The sequence below is a fragment of the Hypomesus nipponensis genome, chromosome 8 (assembly GCF_054491055.1).
Source record: "Hypomesus nipponensis isolate SF chromosome 8, ASM5449105v1, whole genome shotgun sequence".
NCBI classification, from domain to species: Eukaryota; Metazoa; Chordata; class Actinopteri; order Osmeriformes; family Osmeridae; genus Hypomesus; species Hypomesus nipponensis.
This window is the reverse complement of record NC_140368.1, coordinates 8,810,843-8,831,296: the sequence shown is the minus strand read 5'-3', so window position 1 is coordinate 8,831,296 and position 20,454 is coordinate 8,810,843. Positions and strand designations below refer to the sequence as shown.

At 45.7% G+C, this 20,454-nt stretch overlaps 3 protein-coding genes across 6 annotated transcripts; 2 read left to right on the top strand and 1 right to left on the bottom strand.

The window, feature by feature from the left end:
- The first annotated feature begins 180 nt into the window (after positions 1-180).
- On the top strand, positions 181-4,900 carry LOC146275018 (uncharacterized). 3 transcript variants are annotated; one of them, XM_084703088.1, is made up of 5 exons: positions 181-839; positions 1,712-2,667; positions 2,836-3,372; positions 3,471-3,553; positions 3,743-4,900. In XM_084703088.1, the coding sequence occupies exons 2-5, from the start codon at positions 1,740-1,742 to the stop codon at positions 3,788-3,790; spliced, it is 1,596 nt and encodes a 531-aa protein (XP_084559214.1). In that variant the 5' UTR covers positions 181-839; positions 1,712-1,739; the 3' UTR covers positions 3,791-4,900. The 3 variants fall into 3 exon arrangements, with proteins under 3 accessions (XP_084559214.1, XP_084559213.1, XP_084559215.1); XM_084703087.1 differs by lacking the exon at positions 181-839 and adding an exon at positions 865-1,131; XM_084703089.1 differs by lacking the exon at positions 181-839 and adding an exon at positions 1,171-1,592.
- Positions 4,901-4,941: 41 nt separating this feature from the next.
- Positions 4,942-12,109, bottom strand: maf1b (MAF1 homolog, negative regulator of RNA polymerase III b). 2 transcript variants are annotated; one of them, XM_084703090.1, is made up of 8 exons: positions 11,560-12,109; positions 10,940-11,028; positions 8,653-8,781; positions 7,193-7,355; positions 6,774-6,895; positions 6,537-6,656; positions 6,285-6,377; positions 4,942-6,129 (listed from the first exon to the last, which is right to left on the bottom strand). In XM_084703090.1, the coding sequence occupies exons 2-8, from the start codon at positions 11,020-11,022 to the stop codon at positions 6,105-6,107; spliced, it is 735 nt and encodes a 244-aa protein (XP_084559216.1). In that variant the 5' UTR covers positions 11,023-11,028; positions 11,560-12,109; the 3' UTR covers positions 4,942-6,104. The 2 variants fall into 2 exon arrangements, with proteins under 2 accessions (XP_084559216.1, XP_084559217.1); XM_084703091.1 differs by lacking the exon at positions 11,560-12,109 and adding an exon at positions 11,283-11,419.
- Positions 12,110-12,481: 372 nt separating this feature from the next.
- shrprbck1r (sharpin and rbck1 related) lies at positions 12,482-20,313 on the top strand. The gene is made up of 14 exons (XM_084703449.1): positions 12,482-12,973; positions 13,265-13,439; positions 13,563-13,646; positions 14,117-14,258; positions 14,356-14,446; positions 14,611-14,959; positions 15,346-15,461; positions 15,728-15,898; positions 17,544-17,704; positions 18,188-18,299; positions 18,530-18,709; positions 18,805-18,903; positions 19,217-19,360; positions 19,516-20,313. The coding sequence occupies exons 1-14, from the start codon at positions 12,713-12,715 to the stop codon at positions 19,594-19,596; spliced, it is 2,166 nt and encodes a 721-aa protein (XP_084559575.1). The 5' UTR covers positions 12,482-12,712; the 3' UTR covers positions 19,597-20,313.
- Positions 20,314-20,454: the final 141 nt, after the last annotated feature.

Sequence of the window (20,454 nt, the reverse complement as noted above, 5' to 3'; positions counted from 1 at the left end):
AATCAAATAACTTTTTAGGAAAATTGAATATTACTTAAAGCAAAATTACGTTTATTTATATAAAAAACATTCTGACAAATGTAGCCTATCGTCTGATCTTGCTGGGCCCTATGTAGGTTTAAAATATGTTGTTGTTGTTTTGGTGTTCATTTATGATATATGATTGATTAATTATGATATGAGTTAATTACTTTTTAATAGTATTATCATCATTTATTCCTTTTTGAAGTCATAGTCATTGTGCTTATCTTCTCCACACCACCACCCTTTAATAGCAGTAGCTTACTGTACTAACGTGTCTTTTCTTTTGCGAAAGAGCAGATGGAAAGCATGCCTTAGAAGTTCATTCATCAAGCACTGTCGACACGGGCCCAGTTTAGTTTCTATCCCCTGGTGTAAACAACTGTGATACCACTCCAGCTACTTAACCCGCAAGAGTAGACAGACAAGAGATGTTTGCCATGTAAAATACTAACATGTTAGAATTATTCTTAACAGAATGTACAGAAATTATATAAATAATATTGAAAATGTGAAGTTATATTTGATTAACTTAATTATTTGACTTATAGTATTTTGACCACGGGCGTTATCGATAGACTAAATATCACTAAAATCTCAAATTTAAGTTTGAACAATTTACTTTATTAGTCAGTGCATTCATTTAATTGATAATACCGGAAAAAATAAATGCAAATTCCAATCAACGCTTGTAAAATCAAAGCATTTGAACCGAAAACACAAACTGATGCATGTCCGCAGAATTCCCTATGCGTTCTTCTGTGCTTGCCACTGCAGCGCTCACGCAGAAGTCCAGGAGTCGGCAAGTCAGAATTGAGGTAGGCTGAGAACACATTCAGAAACTAAAGAGACCTACCAGTCATGTTATTTAGACTCAAACATAATAACAACATTATTACATGAAGGTTAATGTATATTCGCAAAATTAATGCATAAAAAGCAAGGAAGAAACAAAAAGTGATTTGAGTAGGGGCCTGCTCCAGTGGCCCATACTGGAATTATCTCTAACAACTCCAATTTACCATTGCAAACGAAACTGAAAGTGCCTAAACGTTATAAAATAGACGGGTGAAAAGTTGTCGAGTGAACAACAAAACCAGGCTAAAACAGGTTTGGAAAACATTGTTTCCTTACAATGGTTTAAGATATATAGCTTTAATAGGAGTTTCCACTTTGTGTGGTGGATCTTTTTTCTCTCAAATATGCGGAGTATTTTAGACTAGCCTGCAGTCTATGATGTGGACCATGATTTGATGGCCATTGACTGTCCTGATTTAAATAGAGGTTATTGGCACAAAGGGACAGCTATAATAAAAACGTAATTGATCGTATGTACTTTTTGTTCAAGCTCAGAGTAATCGCTTGGTCGTGTTTATGTCATACGAGTGGAATCCGTGATGGAATGTTGTAGGCCTGGCAATCCATCTTCGTTGATAGGAACAGGCCGGATAATGCAACACAGTGATTTGTAAGCCATTTTGTAGGTTACTTTGTAGGCTACTTGAGAAGGAAATTAAAATGGTCACAGTGGTAGACAATACATAAGTCCTGTTTGGTGACACAATTATCAGGTAGCTGAATAACCCAATGTCGATCACTTCACTTTGTTAATCCCATGCAAGGAAATTCAAACAGCTGTTTTGTGCTGTAAAATATCAGGGCAATGTTTAACAGTCTGATTACCATGCAGGTCAGGAATACCATTCTGAATTTGCAACATGGCCTTGTCCACATTAAGAATCATTGTGTTTGGTGAGGAATGGACCGGCAAAAGTTCTGTGGGCAACATCATCCTGGGCAAGAAGACATTTGATGTTAATGCTGGCACACAGTGGATCAGCCTTGGCACGGGTGAGGTGCATAACAAAAGTGTTGTTGTGGTGGACAGCCCAGGCTGGGACCCATCCTGCTCGGAGGCGACCCCCCTCAGGGTCCTGGCAGATGCCTGTCACAGTCTGGGTCAGTGTGGCCCGGACGCAGAACCCCATGCCCTCCTTCTGACCATCCCTGTGTCTATGGACCCAGAGTGGAACCAACGTATTGCTCGACGACTCGAGCGTCTTTTCAGTCCAAGAATTTGGAGACAGACCATATTGCTGTTCACCAGGCCAGGTTGTCTCAATGGGAGAAGCATTGAATACCACCTTGAGAACACTGGAAGGGCTTTCCAGGGCCTCCTGGAGAGATGTGGGAACAGGTACCACACTTGTTCTGAAGACCATAAAGAGGTCACCTTGCTCCTGGAGAAGATAGAGAAGATGGTGGAAGAGAATTGCGGAGAATGCCTCAACACCAAGAACGTAGTCTTGGAAATGAGAGAGCGATATGATGTGAGGATGGAACAACTGGCAATGTCCTGCAACCAGTCCAAAGCCCAGTTGGAGCAGATTCTTAGGGAACAAGAGGAACTGAAACTCCATTGTGGGCCACACATTGGCCTCAGAAACAATGAAGACTTTACAAACATGGAAATGTCCAAAGAGGAATCTGCCTTTGTTGAGCATGAAGGAGGTGAAGTAGTGGAAGAGCAGAGATATCAGGAGCAGGACATCATGTGTCTGCCAGAGCAGTCAGAATATGTGGGAGACAAGGTACCCCAACAGCCTGCACTGAGTTTGGTCTCCACCGAGTGGAACAGCGCAACTGGTAAGCAACTCTATTTTAGTCACGGAAGTTCTTGAAATTCAATTACAAATCACTTTTTTATACCAAAATTAGGAACGTGTGGTATATTGTATTATACCACATAAACCATGCATGCATCAAAAATTGCCAACATTGTAATTCCATGTAAATGTTTTCCTGTGACGCCAGAAATGCAGAAAGTCAAAGGATCTGGGTTTGTTGTGACCAGACCGGAGCCCCCCAAAGAGAGTATGGAGAAAACTCTGTTCATCAATGTGGACATGGAGATTCAGAATGTCAGGTTCTCTGTTTGGCTCATCACCTTGGTGAAACGTCATCATGGATCCAAATTACACTGGGAAATGATATGGACATTTGCTTGGTGGCAGATGGTTGTGGTGAACAGATACAAAGAAATATCAAGTATCCAAAGAAATGCAGTCTTGCCAGGGGCAGCAGAGCCACCCTGTGACTATATGGTAGATGGTCTAAAGAAAGAAGCTCCACCTGCCAGTGTGAAGAGTTGTGATTCACTGCCTGAGATAAAGAAGGGAAATAAAAATCGAAAAGAAAAAGGCGAGGAGAGGAGGCCTCATAAACAACAACGATCCAGCAGCTTGCAGAGGGACTATAATTTTGTCAATTACCTGGAAGATGGTGGGGAAAAATGGAAACGAGAAGGACTGAAGCGTTCGGAAAGCTGTGAAAGAATGATCACGTTTGGTAGTGAGTGAATATTGAATTTGGTTTTCCGGAAGTAAATAATTAATTTTTGGAGTCACTAAGACCCTCCTTGAAGAGTTCATGGTCATGTTGTCTTTCAGAGCCGGACCATTCTACAGGCCCAGAGAGAGGACGTAAGTCCAAGATCCAAGATCCAGTATCAAGATCAAGGTCACGTCACCAGGTCAGTGTAAAATGTGAATGTTAAGAGTCACAATTGTTCTCTCATTGTACATGTTTATGTCTTTGTTTAAATTACATGTATGTCTAACACCAATAGTCATTTCAACAATGCAATGTTCAGAATCAACTTATCACTGTTTATCATTTTTATATTTTCTTTTTCTCATCTTCATCCATGATGACAAACAAGAACTGTCCACCTTGGATTCAACAAAACTCCAGCTGTCAACATGCCTAGTATGACATGTAAATGCTACCATATGCTGCCATCTAGTGGAGGATTTTTAGTTATGTGTGATTTTTGATATTATTTACATGTCTTTTTTTTCTTTTACGTTTAGTCATTATCCAGAGCGACTTACAGCTACTTTTATTTCTCATTAATCCCAACAATTTCAGATATTTTTATATGTATACATATATACTGCACTACTAACGTGAATGAAGTTGAAGTGCCTTGCATATGTATTCAGTTCCCAACAAAATAACTGCTAAATTACTATTTAAAAAACTGTATTTCCACCCAGTGTAACAGGCCAAATTAACCCCCACCAAGATTAAACCTGGGTATACTTTGGCCCAAGCCAGAGTAGTTGCTACTCTTAGAAGTTAAAGTTTCAAGTTCAAGTCTTTTATTGTCAGATGCACAGAACAACACAAGGTCAGACTGGGCACTGATATTCTTAAGACAAGACAACGCAAGCACCTGGCATAATATAACATAGAAGTACACAGAACATAAATTAAATCAATGCTAGGCTTAAATAAGTAAACCTCCTAAATATACAGATAAATATAAAAATACAATAAACTAAACCCTGAATACACAACCTTTTGCTAACCCTATAAACCTATTCTAAACTAAGTGAAGTACGGTGAAGTACAATAGTGCAATATTACAGATAGTGCAACCAGTAGCTGAAAGTTGCAGTGTGTGTAAAGTGACTAGTATGAAGTGAATCAATGTCCATATCAATGTCCATTCAGAAGCCTGATGGCCCCTGGATAGAAACTGTTGTCCAGTTTGTGTGTGCGCAACCGAATGCTGCCAGAAGGCAACTGGGTAAAGAGACTGAAGGATGGGTGGTAACAGTCTCTTCGAATCCTGCCAGCTTTTCTGAGGCAACATTTCAGGACGTTATGACTTTTATTATATTTGGTTACAATTGCATTATGTTTTGGGTATGTGCTTTTACTTTAATGTGTAACACTACTGAGAACTGTGGTAGTAATCTTTAATCTTTGTGGATGTTATCATTGTTTAACTTTGAAAATGTTATATTGTAGCAAGGACTTGCTTATATATATTTACTTTGATACAGGATCTTTTAAATACTCAGAACTTGAAGTGTGTGTTTAAATGTCCCATCTTTAAAATTAAAGCCACCATTTGGTTCAAACACAACTTTATTTACATAATATACTGAATTATACACTTGTTAATAAAAACAGGAAAGGGTCAAATCACAGGAGACTAACATGTATGCAGGGAAAATATAAAACAGCTCTTTCTTTCTACAAATACTGTAAAACAGGTTGACAACATCACTGTGAATGTACATTCACACACTTAAATCAACGTAGGGAGAAAAAGGTGAATGTACATATGAACAAAAACATACTTTTTATAAAGCAGCGAGGGGGGTCAATTATTTAGAAAGACGATATGAACTAAAATAGGGCTACCGAAATTTGAGTATGATGATGATGATAACTCGGCACACAACAACCTTGGCTCTTGAAGGGATATGTTATCTAATAAGCTGTAAAACCGATGCCTCCTATTTCCCACATTGGCAGTGTAATACCAAATCACCCCTTCAGGAGATGCTGTCAGGTAATGAGATTCAAACCATACAGGTCACAAATGCAGAATTGTATTTCCACTGTTCACCTCAGTGGTATAAAATAAAGTCCTCACAGTAACGTTGCTGGTGAAAAATAAAAGCCCACCAAAAAATCGGAAGCGAAAAACAAGAACTCTTAATTCAGCTGTGCAGTCTGTCAATCCCACCAACTCTAAGGTTCTGTATAGTTAGTGATATGGGGTTGAAAAGTAGTGACAATAGCCGCCTTTTATTCCATTTTATTTCACCGATGCTGGTGTTGTGAAGTTTGTCTCCACAAGGTCATGACATCATTTCCTGGGAAGAGATTGCTTGCTTGTTTTATTGTTCTCTGATCCTGGACGCTCCTCCTTCCGCAGGTCTTTATGTGGAGCGACCAGGGGGGTGGGCCGTGCTAAATCACAGTGGGAACAAGTGTGTGTGTGTGAGAGGGGTCTCAAACAATAGGGGGCGTGGTCAGTTGTTACAGCATGGAGGAGAGGGGCTTAAGCTGACGGGATCTCATTAAGAAGTACTGTAGGCATTCCAGAATGTCCTTCATGGTACACTGTTATCCAGCCCAGATGAGAGGTGGGACTCATGTAGTCTGGTGGCTTCCAGACTAGCACAGTAGAAAAGAACACGAAATGAACACATTAACAGAGCAAAGAGGAGTCCTGGAACGGATTTGAGAGAGATTGCGAGGGGTGGTCCAGGGAGTGTCTTCTAGACACACAGGGCTCTGGGGAACCTAAACGCAGAGACAGAGAGAAAGATTGAAAAAAGTAACGAGAGTAAAATGACTTCAATTTGGCCTCAACACCAAAATCCTCAAATATAAAAATGCTGCAAAAGAGGTTAAGAAGGTAGGAAAAGCAAGGACGGTTGAAAGTGGTGTAACCCCACCTGTCCTCAGTGAATCCATCCATCTCCTCCTCATCATCCAACTCCATGTCCAGCTCGTTGTCCGTGCAACCGCGACCCCATCCACTCAGGACACTGAGGTCACCAACCGAAAAAGGACAAATAAACAAACAAGAAGATCAGACATTTTTCCCATTGCAAAAAAACAAAACATTTGTGCACAGCTCGATCAGGCTCTTTTACACAGGAGGTCAGTCAGGGGAGGGAGAAGAGGTTACCACTGGGAATGCTGACCTGACAGAGCGACAGGTGAAGAACACAATCCTCTTGAGCTTCTTGTTGTAGAAGAAGTAGTTGAAGGACCAGAGGCTGCCCTCCTCGCCGAAGGGGTCACAGTCCAAGTCTGGGTTGTAGCTACGCACAGGGAGGAAAACGTTCTTAGGGACGGCCACGAATACTGGCTGAGGATGTAGGAAGCTTTCATACACACACACACACACATATATTTGACATACACACACACTAACCTACCTGTAAATGTCACAGCTCTGCAGGTGGATTTCTTGGTCGATGTCATTCCACAGCTCAGGCCCCAGGGCGTTGAACTCCTCCCCCACAGCTGAGAACAGGCTGCTGTTCACCGCGTTCGCCACCTGGGGGAGACGGAACATCAAAATGTTGAGATGATATAAGGAGTGATGGGACAGATCCCTTCTCTCAGTTCAAACAGTAATAAACTGGTCGGCAAAATATATATATTTTTTTAAAGCTTGAATGTTCTTTAGGGTCTTCCTTTAGTTCCTGGGGGCATCTTTCTGTGTGTGTGTGTATAGATCTTAAGTTTGTGTGTGTCCATGTATATACAGTGTGTATATACAGTGTGTCAGTGCATGTGTATGTGTGCATATAGAAGTGTGCGTGCGCGCATGTATATAAAAGGTCAAACGGACCCAGTTGAGGCTGGGCTCCCGGCTGAACTCGTGGGCCTTGGCGGCGCTGAAGTCGTAGTCGGGCCTGAAGGACTCGTTGAGCGTGGTGATGAGGTAGAACAGGGTCTTCCTGCAGCACTTGTCGCTCAGCGGGTTCTCCCCGTCCTCACTGCTCTTCCCCGGCCTGCGGAACACACGGCAAGAACATTCCCTTCTGTTTCTTTACGTTCTCTTCCTCCACAATGACAGACAGCACAATGTTTGATGTCAGCTGTGTGGGTGTGTATGCACACTGCTGAAAACATGGGAACAATTATTTCTTTAAAAGTGGCCATCTGGATTAATAATGCAGAAAAAATATATATATATATATCTACATGAAATGACCATTCTGTGATGTGGAATGTACTGAATGTCAGGTCCACTGCCCAATGTGTCCTGTGTGAGTCCTGTGTACTTACTGAGGGGGGCTGGTGGTGCTGTGTACTTACTGAGGGGGGCTGGTGGTGCTGTGTACTTACTGAGGGGGGCTGGTGGTGCTGTGTACTTACTGAGGGGGGCTGGTGGTGCTGTGTACTTACTGAGGGGGGCTGGTGGTGCTGTGTACTTACTGAGGGGGGCTGGTGGTGCTGTGTACTTACTGAGGGGGGCTGGTGGTGCTGTGTACTTACTGAGGGGGGCTGGTGGTGCTGTGTACTTACTGAGGGGGGCTGGTGGTGCTGTGTACTTACTGAGGGGGGCTGGTGGTGCTGTGTACTTACTGAGGGGGGCTGGTGGTGCTGTGTACTTACTGAGGGGGGCTGGTGGTGCTGTGTACTTACTGAGGGGGGCTGGTGGTGCTGTGTACTTACTGAGGGGGGCTGGTGGTGCTGTGTACTTACTGAGGGGGGCTGGTGGTGCTGTGTACTTACTGAGGGGGGCTGGTGGTGCTGTGTACTTACTGAGGGGGGCTGGTGGTGCTGTGTACTTACTGAGGGGGGCTGGTGGTGCTGTGTACTTACTGAGGGGGGCTGGTGGTGCTGTGTACTTACTGAGGGGGGCTGGTGGTGCTGTGTACTTACTGAGGGGGGCTGGTGGTGCTGTGTACTTACTGAGGGGGGCTGGTGGTGCTGTGTACTTACTGAGGGGGGCTGGTGGTGCTGTGTACTTACTGAGGGGGGCTGGTGGCGCTGTGTACTTACTGAGGGGGGCTGGTGGTGCTGTGTACTTACTGAGGGGGGCTGGTGGCGCTGTGTACTTACTGAGGGGGGCTGGTGGTGCTGTGTACTTACTGAGGGGGGCTGGTGGCGCTGTGTACTTACTGAGGGGGGCTGGTGGTGCTGTGTACTTACTGAGGGGGGCTGGTGGTGCTATGTACTTACTGAGGGGGGCTGGTGGTGCTGTGTACTTACTGAGGGGGGCTGGTGGTGCTATGTACTTACTGAGGGGGGCTGGTGGTGCTGTGTACTTACTGAGGGGGGCTGGTGGTGCTGTGTACTTACTGAGGGGGGCTGGTGGCGCTGGTCTGCGGGGGGGAAAGAGCCTCCAGGACATGTGGCTCCCCCTCCTGGCAGAACTGCTTGAACATATGCTTGTCGTCCCCGGCCATCTTGCAAGAGTAGCTCTCAATCCTGCAGATAGAACACCCACTTTCATGATTTAACCTTGGTAATGCTAATCTATGTATACTTTTAAATGCTTATTAGCTGGCCGATAGGTGAAGACAACAACGTGTATTTTGTGCTCAACCACCACCGTCGATCGACATTTGAACTCTGGTGCTCTGTGATCAGTGGTTTGCCCCATGTCTGTGTTGTGGTTTCACTGTGTTCTTTTAGGAAGGGTGGGTGAAATACCACAGTGAGAGAGAGAGAGGGAGGGAGGGAGGGAGGGAGGGAGGGAGGGAGGGAGGGAGGGAGGGAGGGAGGGAGGGAGGGAGGGAGGGAGGGAGGGAGGGAGGGAGGGAGGGAGGGAGGGAGGGAGGGAGGGAGGGAGGGAGGGAGGGAGGGAGGGAGGGAGGGAGGGAGGGAGGGAGGGAGGGAGGGAGGGAGGGAGGGAGGGAGGGAGGGAGGGAGGGAGGGAGGGGAAGAGACAGCCAGAGTTTGTTGTGTTTATGTTTCTGAGTGTGTTCCCACCCAACCGTTTGAAAGGTTATGCAAGATCAGTGGGTTGTGTAAGCCCCCACCTATCCACATCTAGACTCACTTTATGGGCTGTCCAATTATAGGGAGGAGCAAAGGTCGGTTGGGGAGAGGACATGACTTAGCCCAGTTTACACAGTGAATAAACATGGACTGGAAACTCATTAAAACGAATGCAACAGATGCAGCATATGGCTAGTAGACTGGCTGTATACTGGAAAGTTGGTGTGGATACACACTACTAGGCTACATTCATGCGCGTATATGAAATATGAATGTGGGCAATGTATGGTGTAAGGGTTTGGTTTGGCATTAGGCTACATTACAATGATGTATTTCGCTTAGGGCAACCATTTTAAAAGGAAGGTTGCAGTATTGGTTGGGGGTCACATTGTGTTGAAGCTTGGTTGCATACAGCTGCTATCATGATCTGCACTAATCCTGTAAGCGGGCTGAACACCAGCCAACTTGGCAGCTCAAACAGCACTCAGCTGGGATGTGCGTGTGTGTGTGAGCATCCAATAACACAACTCTCCATTACAGTCTCCAAATAGCCACAAAGCCACCTTTTAGAGGACTCAGTGTCCTGTCACAGTCTGGGTCCCAGGTGACAGTCAGGATAGGGTCACAGGCCAGCTGCCCCCACCCCCCGTACCCCAGCCTGCAGACCTTTAAGCAACACCCCTTCTGAAACCCAAGGACTCGCTGGAACTAGGCCTAATACACCCCTCGCTTGTTGCATAACAGAAAACAGATTTACAGAGATCAAGACTTGGGTGAAGAATGACATTGAGTCATTCAAAACAAACTGGTTTCTGACTGCTCAGTAATATGGGTCTTAGTGGCACTTTCCTGTTACTTTCCTGTTTTCGGTTGCTGTGTCCTATCGAGTAACACATGTTCTCACGTCGGTTGGTCAAGGACATGACATAACATGCATGCTTATCAGCTGTATTGGCGATCTTTATTCCAGACACACTCCACAGAGATCTGCGTGCCATGACATGACCCCGAGGAGGGTTGTCTGCTCGTTTGAAGCAGTCAAACTAACGTTTGGGAACACGAGAACAAAGTCTTCTGTACATCAAAGACAGAGCCAAAGAATAGCTTCACGTACAGAAGCTGAAATCCTCCTGACATATGGATTGTGAATTACTTTGGTCTGTAAATGTGGTTCACTGTGTCCCCAGTGTGCTTACTCCACATATTGGTGCTTGCTCTCTCTCTTTCACACATGTTCTGGGCCTCAGTGTAAATCCCGCCTTTTAAAATAGAGCCTCTTACCCAATCACAAACACACACCCCTCAGAGACAAGGCATGCAGTGACCAGAATAAGGGGCCAGGGGTTGGGAGTGATGATGTTGTGATTTGTGAGTGTGTGTGTGTGCAGCTGACTATCTGGTATTAAAATGAAAAGGACAAAACACTGACAACCTTGTGTTTAGAATGATACAATTACGATAAAATATAATTTCACTTCATCTGCAAGTAAGGTTCAACTAATTGTTTAAAATAACTAATAACACTACATTATTCAATGTCATGGATATACAGTAAACTACCTAATGCATAGTTCCCTTGCATAGTGAAATTGTGTGTATATGTGAGCACTGAAGATACTATTTGGGTGTGTAGTTGGTCATTTACCTGCCAATAATGTGAGATTCTCCTGTTTCAACACAGAGATGGGAGCTCATGGCTTCAAAACTCGAGTTTTCCAAAAGTTTCATAGCTGCCTGTTGAGAAAGAAGCAGTACTATTAAGCCAGCAAACACTTGCCAGTCATTTCAGGACAGTCGGTATCAGGTGCTTGAGAGTTCACTGGAGAGTTAAATTACCTGCAATTAATGATATAACTAGGTAACCTGGTACCATCAAATCACTATTTGATAGGGTATGTATAATGTAGACAGCAAAATAGGTTAGCAACATTGCCCCAATTACTCCATATTCATAAAGTTGTAATCTAAGACACAAAAGGGTGACTTACGCTGAACTAAAACTTTACATAGGCTTCTTCACTTAACTTTGGACACACATATTTCGACAATGCCGACACACTCGGATTACTCCTTGGGACCTGATAATCATCAACACCATACTGGACAGTTACGTGCATAGATTCACCGTCAGATGCACGACAGTGGACAGCTGCCCAATTTTTCATCCCCTTTATCTGTCATCCCATCCCCCACACCAACAAAACTTGCAACCCAAACTGGCTTCCTGGTTCTAGCGTTTTCAATATTTTGAAAGTCGTTTCTTACCAATATTCACGTTTACTTGGTTGCAAAAATCTTTAGGCAGTCGGCGTAGCTTTAAAACTTTGGTTTGCCAAAGACAAGTTTTTACGTCTTTGTTTGTATATAATCGGCTTCCTGGTTACCGTTAGCTTGCTGCTAGCTTGCGCGTTTGACAAACTGAAATCACTTTGAAATGAGACACTTTTCAAATACACTCGGTCGAGATTGACTTCTTATGGGATTGTGTACTTTTATGGAAAAACTACTCTTTCCAATTAAATGCGACGACATTAAATCCAAAGATGGTCTGACTCTGAATCCGTCTGATATCGACTGCAGCGGCATCCCTTTTGACCTACTTCAGTATCTGACAAACTGAGATACAAATGTCTGACCAAGTCGCCTATAGCAAAGCGACTTGACCAAATTTGACTTGACGATCCAAGGTCAAATCAATGTAATCTTAAATTTCTTGACGTACTAAGACTAAATCATTTAGCTTTTCTTTCCGGGAAGGCTGACAACAACAACGGAATCCAGTCGCTCTGCTGTTAATGCACCCAACCCCCTCACGATAATTTTCATTGCCACAAGCCACACCTACAAATGAGTGTCGCGCATCTAGTGGCTGTCAGACATGTCCGTAAAAAAATCTAAAGCTATAATTGGTCAATAATGTGTTCATACGAATGTATTCATATTTGTTCCAACCATGTTATGTTAATAAGTCTGAAAATTATTATATGTTAAATAAATTGTTACATTTTACTGCGATACCTATCTACCTACCTACCTACCTTTGTGTTAAGATGTTTTTTTTAATATGTCATGATGCTTTTATACATGTCACTTTTGACCAATGAATCAAAATACTGGATAATTGTAGGACAACTTTACAACATGCGAGGGCGCCATCATTCCACAGAGTAGGCTCTATAGAGGGAGCGAGTTGACAGCAAAGTGTGCGCACTACTGGCTTCCTGTTCGTCAGTCGTGTTTGTTGTTCACCGAGTGTAGTCTGAACACCTTGTCGACAGAGAAGGCTACGATGAAACCTACACTTCCGTGATTACACTTACAACGAGGGCTGCTGGCATAACTTTGGAGGGGGCTAACAAACAGGGAACGCTGTTTAGATGTATCTTAGACTTAACCGGATGATGAGTCTGTTAGCGTAATGTCGCTGAGTTCAGGCGGGTGGACTCACACCCTTCCGACGGACCCGTCCTCATCTATCTCAGGCTATGGGGCCTCGCAGGCGAGCTGTCATACCGTCTTAATGTCGGTTAGGGTATCAGTTTGCCACTCTGGTATTCGGCCGCTCTGTCTTCCAGGAGCAGGAGATGAGTCACTCCGTCTCCAGCTCAGTATGGACCCTGGGAAGTTGGGGGAATTCCGCCTCTCGCTGCGGGACGCCAGCGGAACAGCTCGCAGTGTGGTAAGGTGTCAATAACAGGGGAAGATAGTGGCCGGGAGCCATACAGTGCACATAGTAAAACCACAAAAATAAAATAAGTTAGTTTAATTAGTGCTGTTTATGTCGTCATTGGTGTGAGCAAGCTGTCATTTTTCATCAATGCAAAGTTTGCTTTGCTTCAATACACTCTTCAGAGATTTTTTAGAGTGGCAAACACCGATGTCAGCTGATATTTGCTAACAAATTCGAAATAAAAACATTTGAAAAAACGAAGAATTTTTATATCAAGTAATTTCCCTTCCTCTCTATCAGACCATCGCAGACTTTGACTTGAGGTCGGTGCACTATGAGGTGAAGTCTTCTAAGTGCCATGAACTGAGTTTAGCCACACCACCTCATGACCGCATCAGCTTCAACTTCCGCTGTGAACAGGAAGCCCAGGAGTGGGCCACGGTGATGATGTCATCGCTGCGAGAGGCGCACAGGGGTCAGTCTGTCTTACCCCAGCTTTGCTTCTTCCTCGTCTGTAGATCTGAACCCATGTGTGTGTTTGTCCGGCTGCTAGTCAGTGTTCACATGTGAATCCCTCCCTCTGTCCAACCGCTCACAGTGGCAGAGACCCACTCCCCGGGGGACAGCCAGCTGCCCCTGGAGGCATCGGAACCCCAGAACTCTGCCTCTTTACCTCACACAGGTATGTGGCTTAAAAAACTGAACTCACTCCTGGGTAGCATTGGTGCCGTTGGAAGAGCTAGCTTTTTAGAGTTGTATCTGGTAGAGTAGTGTTCCTTAAGGATTGTTGTCAGTAGCTTAGTATTTGGAGTAAACATGCTCATGGGTTAGGAAGTGCAACCCAGTCAGTGACCTCTATAAGCAGACACAGCTCTGGTGCTTGTCACATTGTTCACAAAGAGGGTTACTTTGTATTAGTTCTCTTGAGTGAATCACTGGCCTCTCTTTTATCTCTCTCTCTCTCTCTCTCTCTCTCTCTCTCTCTCTCTCTCTCTCTCTCTCTCTCTCTCTCTCTCTCTCTCTCTCTCTCTCTCTCTCTCTCTCTCTCTCTCTCTCTCTCTCTCTCTCTCTCTCTCTCTCTCTCTCTCTCTCTCTCTGTCCCTCTGAACTCTCTCTCTCTCTTCCCCCTCTCTCTATCCTCTTGGTCCATAGAGGAGATGTGTGCAGAGCTCACCAAGGCCATTGAGGATGGTGACATGCAGACGGCCTCCCTATTGGCTGCCTCCCTGGCCAGACAGCAGGCAGCTCTCAGGATCCAGCCCTCTGTGAGGAGCTGTGAGGAGACAGAGATTAGGTAGGAGGAACGGCAAACACAATAAATGGAAAAAAATAAACTTCTCCAAGTATCAAAGTAAGGTGGGAGTAAACGTTGGATCCTGTCTTTCCGATAGCTTGGCTGTCGTGGTCGAAGATTCTTCGTCGTCCTGTTGCGTCACGGTGAAAGTCTTCCCCCATGCGACCATCGCAGCACTTAAGCAGCAGGTAAGTCTGACTGTGTCACAATTCTCGGCGACGTTTCCTCCCTTCCTTTCAGCCCCGTCTCTACCTCTTTCACCCAGTCAACTTTGGTCTCCGTGCTGTGAGGTTTTGTTTTCTCTTGAGTCTGCCCATCAAGTTTGGTTCCCTTTGCGTTGGCCCGGTCCCAGGTGTTCCTGGAGTACGGTTTCCACCCACGGGTGCAGCGCTGGGTGATCAGTCAGTGTCTGTGCACGGACCAGCGCTCTCTGGCCTCCTACGGCGTGCGTCGCGACGGCGACACGGCCTTCCTGTACCTGCTGACAGCCCGCCACTCCCGGCTGACTCGCCATCTGCTCCAGCAGGACCAGGAGAGCGCCCTGCTCCTCGCCCCGCCCTCCAACCCTCCCCCCTCCGGCTCACACCCTCATCCTTCGTCCCTCGGGAGCAGCACCAGTGGTGGTGGTGGTGGTGGTGGCCCCCTGCAGGACTGGAGGACGTACAGCACCATGCCCCCCCAGCTGTATGATAATGGCACAGGTGCGACACCAACACACACACGCAGCCTACAGCAGTGGTTCCCAACCCTGGTCCTCAGGGAACGCCTGTCCTGCGTGTTTTAGATGTTTCCCTGCTTGATTCAAATGAATGGTCATAAGCAGGCTTCTGCAGAGCTGGTTAAGGACCCATTCATTTGAATCAGGTGTGTTAGAGCAGGGAAACATCTAAAACATGCAGGACAGGGGTGCCCTGAGGACCAGGGTTGGGAACCACTGGCCTACAGAATGTTATTTGAATACTTACTAAGCTTTTGAAATGAATTTCCCCAGTTTAAGTACACATCCACTTTTTCAGACTTTAGACTAGATATTTTCAGAGAACTGAAACATTTATGTTGGAACTCAATTTGTAACCTTCCCCTTTAGGCAATAGGGCAGTAGGTGGGGCAGAGAAACAGAACGTTGGTGAGCTCAGAGATCTCATCCACCTGGAGATGCCTCAACTTAACCAAGCACTGACCCAAAACAAATCCAGCTCTCAGGTATGGATGGGCCTCAAATGCTCACATTTTCACTCGGTACACTCTCTCGACTGACTTCCTTTCCAATCTGTACTGTGCACTCACCACAGACCTCATCTTTCCAGTCCTGTGTAATTACTGGCTGAAGGGACTTGTAGCTTAGAGTTGCGATTTCTGAAGTTCTTTGATATGATGGCTTTAACAATTTGCCTTAATCAGAGACTGGAGTTACTTCAGACCTAGTCATATGGCCATTCATGTATCGTGTGTGTGTGTGTGTGTGTCAGGGTTGGGCCTGTCCATCCTGCACATACATCAACAAGCCCACCCGGCCAGGCTGTGAGATCTGCAGCACTGACCGCCCGGAGAGTTACGCAGTCCCTGGAAGCTACAGGCCAGACCCCCTGGAGCTGCGCCGCATCCAGCAGGAGAAGGAGGCTGTCCGTCAGTACCAGCTGGTAGGACCCTCTCATGCACATGCACATGTACACACACACACACACACGTACACAGACACACACACACACACACACGTACACACATGAATGCACACACTCATACACAGAACAGATTCACTCAGCCATCAGACCATTCCAGCAAGAGTGAAGCACCCACAGGTGAACACACACACACACACACCTTTGTAAAAACGGTTGGTAGCATAGACTAACTTTCTTTTCATCAGGGTTTTCATTCAGAATTTTATTTTATTTTTATGATTACAGTCTGTAAAACAGTGCATTCCTGCGGGCTCATGCCAATAGGCTAGTAGTATTAGCATCACTGCAGCCTCCCGTAGGAACTAATGGAGGCCTGAGGGGGTTGAAGGAGATGTACCATCGGCTCTCTGAGGCTGGCTCTCTGAGGCTGGCTCTCTGAGGCTGGCTCTCTGAGGCTGGCTCTCTGAGGCTGGCTCTCTGAGGCTGGCTCTCTGAGGCTGGCTCTCTGAGGCTGGCTCTCTGAGGCTGACTCTCTGAGGCTGGCTCTCTGAGGCTGGCTCTCTGAGGCTGGCTCTCTGAGGCTGGCTCTCTGAGGCTGACTCTCTGAGGCTGGCTCTCTGAGGCTGGCTCTCTGAGGCTGACTCTCTGAGGCTGACTCTCTGAGGCTGGCTCTCTGAGGCTGGCTCTCTGAGGCTGGCTCTCTGAGGCTGACTCTCTGAGGCTGACTCTCTGAGGCTGGCTCTCTGAGGCTGGCTCTCTGAGGCTGACTCTCTGAGGCTGACTCTCTGAGGCTGGCTCTCTGAGGCTGACTCTCTTCTCTTTTGTCTCTTTGTTTTTTGAAGGAGAAAGGGAGAAGAGAGGAGCTGAGGGGGGCCGCTGATCCAAACAGCTCACTACTGCTAAACCTGGACCAGGACTACTAACACACACACACACACACAGCCGACTGGATTGTCCTGTTTGTTAGTAGCAGTCAAACACACTCAAATGCGTGTTGTGCACACTCATTGTGACATAGAAAGCGCTGTAGCTGTACACCATAAGCAAGCCCATAGCCTGCCTTTTTAATGACGGTGATATTTCACTTTCATGAATTATTTGAAGCAAATATGCGTATCATTGCTATCCTTGTTGAAGTAAATGTGTATGAGAACTATAGCAAATAATGTTGCATGGGTATACACTACTACAAGTCCATGCCTGGCTGTGCTGAATGTGTGACAGCCACTTGAACCCTGTGTTCTCAGATGACATCAAGAAACTGCTCTGTATGTGATCTCTGAGTTCCCAATGTGAAATTGTGGCTAGATTGAAACCACTATGGCATCAGCTGACATGTCACAAAGCCATTTTTTATGTATATTCTCCAAAGGCACAATTGACCTTTTTTAACATGGGCAAAATAATGTATACTGTGTATTGCCACTGTATTTAACTGGCCACATGAACATAAATAAAACTCCTATCTTACTTTTCAATCTCATGAAATGTTTGTGTATCGAAACATGTATGTTCATATGTGTGTGTGTGTGTACCCCTAATTGAATGTCGGAGTGATCATAGTTTTGATGTCAAACTATTTAATCAAGTGACCTACTATAAAACATTTGCATCCATCTTCCTTTGAGACGTGCTGATGTTGACTGTCCTCTCCCCCCCCCAGGCGAGGGAGGCCGAGCGCAGGGAGAACTTTGCCCGGCTGGTGATGCTGGACGGCCAAGATCTGATCCCCAACCCGGACTGCGTGGACTGCAGGATCTGCTACCTGGACCTGCAGCCTGGGGAGGGGGTTCTGCTCAGGGAGTGCCTCCACTGCTTCTGCAGGTAACACACCAGACCCACAGCATCAGGACGGACGAGCAGAGGAGAGAGAGAGAGAGTCAGAGTGCTTTTATTGTGAAGAAGCTTGTGTGGAAATACAACCTTCCTGCCAGTAAAAAGGTTAATGTCAATGATACAGCCTTCCTTCTTCCCTTCCTTGATTAATCTCCTATGTGACATAGCTTGATTCAACTTTGCATGCTAGATCTGAGGGGAACTCAAGGAAGGAAAGGAGGAAGAATGGACGTATTTGGGAAAACTTCAACCTGAGAGTAGAAATGTCCTAAATACATATTCAATATCAACACCAGCTGCTACCCCTGGGGAATTGCATTTGATCTAAATACAAGCCAAGCTGAGAGAAGTCCAGTTCGATCTACTATGATTTGGACTGATTCAGACTGGACAAGCTAAAGCAAGGCTCAGGTGGAGTGTGCTCAGTTGTCCTCCACAGAGACGGACTAACCAAGTATGTGGCGTCCACAGGGTTTGCCTGCGTTCGGTGATTCTCCTGTGCGAGGAGCCGGAGGTGGCCTGTCCATACAGAGACGACACGTACGCCTGTGACTCCACTCTGCAGGAGAGGGAGATCAGGGCCGTGAGTGAACTCGCCGCTCTCCCCTTGAAATAGACCGATATGCTGCGGGGTTGAAATAAACAAGCTTGATCACGCTTTGCCACACGTCACCATTGTGACTTGCATTATGACTTGTGGAGCAAACATGAACGAGTATTAATAGTACCTGTAATCAGATATTCTCTTCCAGTTCCTCACTCACCCCTCTTTTCTCTCCGCCTCGCTCTCTCTCCCCCCTCCCCCCCCTCCAGCTGGTGTCGGAGGAAGAGTACGAGCGCTGGTTGCAGCGGGGCCTGTCTGTGGCTGAGTCTCGCTGTGAGGGCAGCTACCACTGCGCCAGCCCAGACTGCCCTGGCTGGTGTGTGTACGAGGACGCGGTCAACATCTTCCATTGTCCTGTTTGCAACAAGCACAACTGCCTGCTCTGCAAGGTACACACACACACAAATGACTCACACTTCAGTGTTTATACCCACACAGTGATTAGGTGCGTTCAGCTGTCAGTCTCTTTTGTTCTCTCTGTCAGGCGATCCACGAGGGGATGAACTGTAGGCAGTATCAGGATGACTTGACGGCCCGCGCTGTCAACGACTCCGCAGCCAGGAGGACCAGAGATCTGCTCAAGGTAGCTACAATCCCTCACTTGTACCCAAACTACACTGACTGCCAGGACTGACAATTATAAGAGGTTGGTTGTAGGGGGGCTGACGTGCATTCAACTTTTGTTCAGTACTTGCAATAAATGTAGAGATCTTACCGTTCATAAATTGACAAGCATTAACACCACTCTGTCATATATTTTCTTCAACACATCTCTCTTTCTCTTCCTCATTCTCTCTGTATATATCTGTCCCCCTTCCTTCCTTCCTCCCTCTCTCTCTCTCTTCCTCCATCTCTCTCTATTCCTCCTCCTCTCTCTCCGCCTCCCTCCATATCAGACTCTGGTGCGGTCTGGAGAGGCCATGCACTGCCCCCAGTGTGGCATCATTGTGCAGAAAAAGGAGGGCTGCGATTGGCTGCGCTGCACCGTCTGTCACACAGAGATCTGCTGGGTCACCAGAGGGCCTCGTTGGGGTCCAGGGGTAAGACCCGCCCCCTCCCTCACAAGCACAGTCTAATGTCATGTAGTCGTTTAGCAAGTGCTTTTATCCAAAGCAGTCAAATACCTAGTCTAGAAATAAACATTTGCTTTAGCCTTGTTCCTATAGGTCTTTTTATTTATCTTTCATACTCCTAGGGACCTGGAGACACAAGTGGAGGCTGTCGCTGCAATGTGAACAAGCAAAGATGCCACCCGAAGTGCCAAAACTGTCACTGAGAAAGGTCTTACTGTTGTGAGAGAGGGAAAATGAGTCAAAGCAATACTTTTAACTGGAATAAAAGGGAGAATTGAAAGGTGGGATGTATACGCCAAAAAAGTTGTCTTGTCAGGACAAATTAGTATTTATCATTGCAGTGCATATTTACCTAAGCATGTTTATTTCTTTGTATTATGCTTTGTTTATTATTTTGTATTTTATTTTATTCCTTAGAATCATTCAATGCTGATTAGGGAAGCATTGGAATAAGTGTCCTTAACATAACATAACCATCAATGCTCAAAGTAACAAGCCTGCTAACGACACAGACATAAAACACCACTACCGAGCCCCAAAATAATTATCTATGCCATTTTATGTGTAGAAAAACAACAAACAAGGCTCTATTGAAATAAATGAGGGTGTTGAATGTGTGTCAGTTGACCAGGTTGTGGTAGAGGGTTGTTAGTTGTGAAATGAACAAGCGACTCTGTGTTTTGGTCCTGTTTCTGTCTCTGTACATAATGGCTCAGGATGAATTAAGACTGATATCTCTCAGCCTAAATAAGGAGCTTTATTGACTGTTCTATTTATGACTTACGTGCTTTATGCCTCAGACAAGTCCACAAGCCTAGAAAACTGTGTTGTGTGTGTGTGTGTACGTGGAGGAAACTGTACACTCAGGAGCTATTTGCCTTTGTGCCTTTATAATGTTTCAATAAACCCACTCAAAACAAGACATGGTGCATTGGATTCATTTGACTGAAAATCCTTTTGATATTCTCACAATGTATCATTTGGAGACTAGTCATGAGGTAAAAAAGCCACTAGATGGCCTTGTATACTGTGCTGCAGAATAAAATGGCTCTAATCCCGTA